This window comes from Mobula hypostoma, chromosome 19, assembly GCF_963921235.1.
Source record: "Mobula hypostoma chromosome 19, sMobHyp1.1, whole genome shotgun sequence".
Lineage (NCBI taxonomy): Eukaryota > Metazoa > Chordata > Chondrichthyes > Myliobatiformes > Myliobatidae > Mobula > Mobula hypostoma.
In genome coordinates, this window is record NC_086115.1 from 46,622,344 (window position 1) to 46,630,620 (window position 8,277).

Consider the following 8,277-nt stretch of genomic DNA (forward strand, 5'->3'; position numbering starts at 1 on the left):
GCGTGCCTTAGAACAGTGGTCCCCAACCTCCGGGCCACGGACTGATACCAATCCGCAAAGCGTGCAGGGGTGCAGCGGTATCCAGAGCGCACCCAGCACATCTTTAAGAAAAAAGCCGAACAAACAAACTAATTAATTAATTAGGTGACGATCTGGGCTGACATTTACGTGCCGAGTTGCACCTAATTAATTAGATTGTTTATTTCGGCTTTTTTCTTAAAGATGTGCTGGGTGCATTCTGGCTACCGCTGCACCCCTGCATGCTTCGTGGATCGGTATCGGTCCGCAGCCTGGAGGTTGGGGACCACTGCCTTGGAGGGAACATTGGATCACACGTGTATCCATTTTGCAAATTTTTATTTAATTGGAATTTAGATGCCACAGCAGTGCAGCAGGTAGCACAATGCTATTACAGCTTAGGACATTTTGGAGCTCAATTCTAGTGCCATTCTGTAAGGATACCCTGTTCGTTCTCCCCATGGAGTGCGTGATTTCTCTCCGGGTGCTCCGGTTTCCTCCCACAATCCAAAGACATATCAGATAGGTTAATTGGCCTTTGTAAATTGTCCCATGATTAGGTTAGGATTAATTGGGTTTGGCCGGGGCTGCTGAGGTGGCAAGGCTCAGAGGTCTTATTCCGCACTATATCGCTAAATAATAAATGATTTACAAAGAAATATTTAAAAATGACAAAAATATACTCTTGACTATCTAAACTAACAGCATAGCTCTCTATGATGTCTGCACAGTGGTTTTACAGCAAGTGATAATTATCAACAAAGTTTAAACATTTCTAAATCACATAATTAGAAAACACGCTCGGATATTTAAGGCTACATTAATGCCACCTACCTATCGATGATATAGGACTATCAACTAAACCAAGCTAAGCCACTAGTAGAGACCCTTCAGCTTAAGATCCTACTTACCTGAAAGAACGATCAATAACAGTAAATGTATCACGATGTTTCAGTCTTTCCGAATGTTGAATAATTTTACCATTTAACAGTGTTTGATTCACTTCACTCAAATTAGTTAGAATAACCTGAAAAGGAAAAAAGGTAATAAATGTAGTATAATGGTGTTAAGTCTACTGTTGTTAAGTCTAATGATAAAAAAAATCACCTCATTATTTTCATTCACTTCAAGCTTACAATGTTCTTTTGAAACATGAGGTAACTGGATACGTATGTCACATTCTGACTTCCTACAGAAAGAAAACAAATGGAAAAGTAAATGACACTGTAGAACAGTTGCATAAAGAACCATAAGTAGAGCAGCCTTACCTTCCAAATAAACATGAAGATGATGTCAAAGGAAAATTGTATCCATCTGCTCCAGTACGCTTGATTACTATAATTTTGCCAAAAAGGGGCATTTTTGACAATGTTTTCTTACCTGTAAACATATTTTTAAAATTAGTAAACTGCACTGAGAATACTCTTCTGCGCAATGTCACAACAACATACGTAAAGCATGACATACTAAACAAAGTATCCTTGCAGTAAAATACAGTTAAGGAGCAGGGTGATATATTTTCCAGTGGGCAGCAAGCCACCTGAACTCATTGATCTTCAACATTTTGAATACATCTTCCTTGTTGTGGACTCCCAGGTGCAGTACTGCACTGGAAAGCCAGTGATGAGGTGATGGTAGGATGGGTGTGGAGGCTTGCAGAGAAGCAATGTAGAATGGGCCCTCCAAATAAAATGACAGGCTTCACTGATTAGATTGCCTTGGTGAGCAACCAAGTTCACCAGCTGCCAAAGATGCTTTTTGGATGGAAATACTTATGCATGTCTTGCATTTAAATAAACCAAATAAAAAAGGTTACTTTGTACTTAAATCACACACAATGAGCCTGTCTGACTTGAATCATGGCAAATTGCTGAGGTTCAGCAGTGTAATTGTTGGGAAATTTGAGTTGATGTCCATGAACTCAATGCACACAAATATGGGGAAATGATAGTAAAAAAAAGTAGCATTTCAATGAGAGAAATAAAATCACTGAAGTCACAAACAAGAGAAAATCTGCAGATCCAAGCAACACACTCAAGATGCTGGAGGATCTCAGCAAGCCAGGCAGCATCTATGGAAAAAAGTACAATCGACATTTCGGGCAGAGACCCTTCGGCAGTACTGGAGGGGGAAAAAAAATGAAGAGCAGATTTAAAAGGTGGGGGAGGGGAGAGAGAAGCACAAGGTGATAGGTGAAACTGGGAGGGGGAGGATGAAATAAATAGCTGGGAGTTGATTGGTGAAAGAGATACAGGGCTGAAGAAGGGGGAGTCTGATCAGTGAGGACAGAGATGGAGGCTATGGAAGAAAGAAAAGGGGGGAAGAGCACCGGGGGAAGTGATGGGCAGGTCAGGAGATAAGGTGAGAGAGGGGAAAGGGGATGGGGAATAGCAAAGGGGCGGGGGGGAAGAGATTACCAGATGTTCAAGAAACCAATGTTCATGCCTTCATGTTGGAGGCTAACCAGACAGAATACAAGGTGTTGTTCGTCCAACCTGAATGTGGCCTCATCACAACAGTAGAGGAGGCCATGGATTGACATATCAGAATGGGAATAGGAAGTGGAATTAAAATGGGTGGCCACTGGGAAAACCTGCTTCTTCTGGCAGATGGAGCATAGGTGCTTAATAAAATGGAAAGTGGGGTGAGGGGGGGCGGAGAAGGAAAGATGTGCTTGATACTGCGATCCTGTTGGAGATGGCAGAAGTCACTGAAGACATGCTGGTTCTGTACAATCCCCTCAATTCTACTGTTAAGTTTTGAAACACTCACTTTGGGCAATATATTATTAAAATGATAAGAGTCACAAAGCAATACAACATGGATATAGGCCCTTCGGCTCAATGAGTCCATGCTAAACTCATTGCACAACCAGCAAGTCCCAATTTCCTGTCTTTAGCCCATCTATCCCTACCATGTACCTATGCAAACACTTATTAAATGATTCTACTGTACTTGTGTCAACCACTTCCTCTGGCAGTTCATTCCCTATATTCACCACCCACCAACTCATGGAAAAAGTTGTCCTGCAGGTCCATATTCAATTTTTCCCCTCTTACCCCAAAACTGTGCCCAATTGTACAATGGTCTAGTGATGGTGACCTACTTTCATTCTGATACCAGTAATTTTGTAGGTTGCATGTATCTCATGGTTATGGCTGCACAGAGCAACTAAACATGGAGTTGTCCAAGTGACAGATTGCAGGTGGACTGAGAGTGGTCAACAATAATAAGTACAAACTTCCACTGGAACAGGATTGGTGCATTTAGCAGAACTTTCTCCAGGGGCACAATTAAGAGCATCCTGACTGGCTGCATCACTGACAGAATGGGAACTGAACTTCCCCCAATTCCCCCTCTACAGAGTGGTGCAGACAACCCAGCGCATCTGTAGATGTGAACTTCCCACTATTCAGGATATTTACAAAGACATGTGTGTAAAAGAGGCCCGAAGGATCATTGGGGACCCGAGTCACCCCAATCACAAACTGTTCCAGAAGCTACCATCCAGGAAACGGAACCACATCATAAAAGCCAGGACCAACAGGCTGTAGGACAACTTCTTCCACCAGGCCATCAGACTGATTAATTCATGTTGATACAATTGTATTTCTATGTTATATTGACTGTCCTGTTGTACATAGTACTGTATTTATTATAAGTTACTATAAATTGCACATTGTACATTTAGACAGAGACGTAAAATAAAGATTTTACTTCTCATGTATATGACGGATGTAAGTAATAAAGTCAATTCAATTCAAACATGGACCATTATTCAGTGAACTCCAACTAACTGCTATTGTTCCAGATCAGCAATCAACCTTGTATTCTCACCTGTTAAAAAGGGTCATCTGTTAAAACTTATCCTATATTCTTCTTGCAGAAGTGCTTCCTAATTCCATTTATTGTGCATGGCAGTATCTTCCCATGGCCATGACACACCCTGAAGCATGCAGCCCAAACAAAAAAATTATACTACAGATATACCATTATCTTCTAACTCTGGTGTCAAGACTAGCATTTCATTGCTAAGTTTTTGACATTGAAATTATTTATGCACATGGATTCTATGTCCCTTTCCAACTTCACCTCTTAAGCTTTTCAACATTTAAACATACAATTTTTCTTCCATTTCCAAGTTAATATTTGCTTATTAGCAAGCCTTTGCAGGGAAGTTTATCTACCTAATTTAAAATTCTTTATTAATAAAATTTGAATATGTGCCTCCTTCTCCATGCTTCTGAAGTTATTACTAAACGGCAAACATTTGAGCCTTCAACACAAAACGTTGCAGTTTACCTCAACACAAAACGTTGCAGTTTACCTCAACACAAAACGTTGCAGTTTACCTCAACACAAGACGAACCCTCTCAGCTAATGTCTTCATGTCCTTTAGTTCCTTTAACTTCAACTAAAATTGCTATAAACGTTCATGACATGTGCCATTGATTCAAACTCTCTAGCTTAGAATTTAGAATGGTAAACATTAAGACAAAACATTACCGATCCCTCACAATTTATAAAGTTTAGCAAACATTCCTTTAATAATTATCTGTAGTTTATATTATTTATATCATTCCACATATCACTATCACTTCATGATACAGTATCACTGTCGTCTGTGGCCATTTGATCTAGTTAACTCATCTTAAACAACAATTTCCTCTGTACGTTTCCTCTCCTACAGGCTGTCACTGACGTACGATGTTTGCCCTTGCGGAAGTCAATGAATCATTCTTTGTTAAGGTAATAAAAAAAACAAAGCACAAAAAAGGTTTTTAAAAAAATTATAGTAAAAACAGAATGCTGGATAAATTGCACCATTTATGAAAGGGATCATTGTCAGCACTACTTGATTTCACACTGTTGTGCGTTGACATAGAACCTGTAACATGATGGATCAGAAGATCCTTCACGGCACCGACACCAAATTTGTCAACGGGTCACAGAGGTATTTCAGGGGCGAGGATTGTGGTAAAAGTGCCCTACTGGCAACATCAACCATTTCCTGTGCCTTATGCCAGCTTCCAGCTCAATGCCATCCCTATAATCTAGAGATCAGGAGATCGTCGTAAGAAGACAATCCGGGTCGATGGGACGAAGCAGTTTAAATGCTTCGGCACGAACTAGATGGGCCGAATTTCTCCAAGACTCTGAATCGCCAGCGCACGATAATGATCTATCGAAACGTGGGCAGCTTTTGAAGCACACATTCTCCCCAGAACAAGCAGGCACGTTCAAAAATCGATTGCTCAAGCAGATCGATGAGGTGGCGAGTCTTAAGGTAAAACTGCAGACTTGTCCAAAGCCCTGTCTGTTCGTCGGTTTCCTTCTCAGAAATCTCCGACGTCTCCCGAATCGTTGAAGGGGAACATCGACTGTCGGATCGGCGTTTGTAAAAGACATCTCCGCAGTGTTAATGAACTAAGATCAGAATGAACCATGCTTTCATCAGACAACACTCCCTTCACAAACCGAGCACCAAAACCCGGAGAGGTTCAATAAACAAAAATCTGAAAGCACAAGGCATAGCAACTGCTAGAATCCACGAGCGACAAAAAAAGGAACAAGATGCTGGAGGAACTCGGCGGGTCGAACAGCAACTACTGTCGGTTTCACCGCAAATTTCCCCCACAGGCACCGGTTTCCTCCAACATTTTGCACCAGATTCCAGCATCTGCAGCCTGTTGCATCCCCAAGAGACAGAACACCTCCGTCACAGGACAGATATTTAAAGCCTCTCTCGCTCCGAGAGATGAAGCGCCGCCACCAGCCGCGGACAGTTCAGGGCAGTCCGGAGCCGAGCCCAACTCTGCAAGTGGCCCTCCGCGACGCTTTCCCACTTCAGGTGCACTTAACCCCAGTAAGAAATTCTGACAAATTCTCACTCTCCATTTCACCTAATGAGCAGCATTTAAATGACCTACCAGCCCATTCAGTTTATGTTCTTCCTCCGAGCAATCCGGCGACCCGACGTGCGCCCTCGGCTCCGACTCGACAACTGATCACGAACGCTCCGCGCGCCCGCTCAAATCTCCCGCCACCTAACCGTCACCAGCCGCCGCAGCGCCGGTCCGCACACAGCCGCAGGCGGGCAGACCGCCCAGCATCCCCCATCCCTTCCCCTCTCCCCTCCAAAGGTAACGCATTTCTTTTCTCTTTAAGCCGTTCACCTCCGTACCTCATAAATTGCTCAATTTCTATTCCGCTCCAACGTTATTTTCGAAAAAAAACAACCGGTTCGAATTGCGGCGCCAAACGATCCGATTGGCTGGCCGCTCCTGTACTTCATAATTAACGGCCAATGGGATGTAACGTGACGTTCGCTTGGCAGGTCCACTGCGCTTGCGCAGTCGGGGAATGGGGATCGTTCTGAAGGGTCGTCAGATCGTTCTTGCTCCTTTTATTTGCATAGCTTTTCAGGACAGAAAGTACAAGTAAACTGGCAGGCTTCAAGTGAGGTGAGGGAGGGTCGGAGTGCAGTAGGTAGACAGGCGTTTTCAGTAAAAGTAAACTCATTTGCCAGATAATGTTTTAAGCATTTTGTTTTTTTATTATTAAGTATGTTGCATGGAAGACGCACGTTGACGAAAACTTTAAAAAGAAAATATACAAAAATGCACAATTTAATAGACTTTGATGGGCAACTTTTTTCATGGTGTGGTATGTATGTGAAATAGGCTGCCAGAGGAAGTGGTTTTGGCACGGACAATGACAGTTTTCAAAAGACCGAATGGTATACGGATTGGAAAAATTCAGAAGGTTCTGGCCCAAATGGCATTAGCTTGAAAATCTTGGTCGACCTGAACCAATTGGACCGAAGGGCCTGTTCCCGTGCTGAAAGAGAAACAGAAAGCTCGGTCACAATGTCTCTAGGCAGAATACTGAAGGTGACATTTCAGATTAAAACTCACTCAAATGTAGCTTCTATGTAATCAATCTGAACAAAATAGAGGGTGTTGTGAAAGACTGATTTCTGCCTGCTGCTGACTCTCAGAGCTGATTCCAGAAACAGGTTCTTTAAGCATCCAAACAGGGCAAAGTTAATTACTAAATGTTTGGGAGCTTTACCAATGCCAAATTGCCCTTATGTGTGCTTATGAATGAGATGTTAAGGTTGGGAGCAACTTCTCAGAGTGTAATTTATGGCCACCTCAACAGTATAATTCCTTATATACAGTATATAGCAACTTCCCAGCTCTCGGCTTCATCCCTCCCCCACCTGTCTTCTATCATTTCGGGTCTCCCCCTCCCACTTTCAAATCTCTCACTATCTCTTTTCCGTTAGTCTTGACGAAGGGTCTCAACCCAATACGTTGACTGTACTTCTTCCTATAGATGTTGCCTGGCCTGCTGCATTCACCAGCATTTTGTGTGTGTTGCTTGAATTTCCAGCATGTGCAAATTTTCTCTTGTTTGCGTTTATAATTCCTTATACATTTGGCTTATAACTGAAGTTGACAATACCTTACCATCCCCCAATAACTTTAAGCAGATATTACTAATCTTCCAGTTCCATAGACTAGACAATAGGTGCAGGAGTAGGCCGTTCGGCCCTTCGAGGCAGCACCACCCTTCACTGTGATCATGGCTGATCATCCACAATCAGTACCCTGTTCCTGCCTTCTCCCCATATCCCTTGACTCCGCTATCATTATCTAACTCTTTCTTGAAAGAATCGAGAGAATTGGCCTCCACTGCCTTATGAGGTAGAGCATTCCACAGATCCACAACCCTCTGTGTGGAAAAAGTTTCTCCTCATCTCCGTTCTAAATGGTAACCCACTACTAACTCAGCAATGGAACAATTATTTGGTTAATGCATTCACTAGATGTTTATTTTCCTTTTGCATCCCCTCACATACTGTCTACACACTCATAAAAGTTGCTGGTGAATGCAGCAGGCCAGACAGCATCTCTAGGAAGAGGTACAGTCGACCCTGACCCTTCGTCAGGTCTCGACCCGAAACGTCGACTGTACCTCTTCCTAGAGATGCTGTCCGGCCTGCTGCATTCACCAGCAACTTTTATGTGTGTTGCTTGAAATTCCAGCATCTGCAGATTTCCTCGTGTTTGCTGTCTACATACTGTTCTCTGACCTCATGTCACCTGAAATCTGAAATTTCCTGCTTTAATTCTACACCTTAGTTTTCATTCTGAAAAGATAGATTGGCTAAGAGAACACAACTGATTTGGGAAGCCTTTAAAACAGTCAATATACCCTCTTCCACCTGCTGGTTGACACCAATATACCTAT

At 42.7% G+C, this 8,277-nt stretch overlaps 1 protein-coding gene across 4 annotated transcripts in view; it reads right to left on the reverse strand.

Moving 5' to 3' along the window:
- The window catches only part of mki67 (marker of proliferation Ki-67), a 49,166-nt gene extending 42,885 nt beyond the window's left edge, over positions 1 to 6,281 (reverse strand). For 3 of the 4 annotated variants that reach the window (XM_063071808.1, XM_063071809.1, XM_063071806.1), the window contains exons 1-4: positions 5,949 to 6,056; positions 1,287 to 1,398; positions 1,126 to 1,207; positions 930 to 1,045 (exon numbers count right to left, since the gene is read on the reverse strand). In XM_063071808.1, the coding sequence (XP_062927878.1) occupies positions 930 to 1,045; positions 1,126 to 1,207; positions 1,287 to 1,378 (290 nt within the window). In that variant the 5' untranslated portion in view covers positions 1,379 to 1,398; positions 5,949 to 6,056. Of the gene's footprint in view, positions 1 to 929; positions 1,046 to 1,125; positions 1,208 to 1,286; positions 1,399 to 5,948; positions 6,057 to 6,202 lie in introns of those variants that run through there. The other variant, XM_063071807.1, reaches the window with a different exon arrangement.
- Positions 6,282 to 8,277: the final 1,996 nt, after the last annotated feature.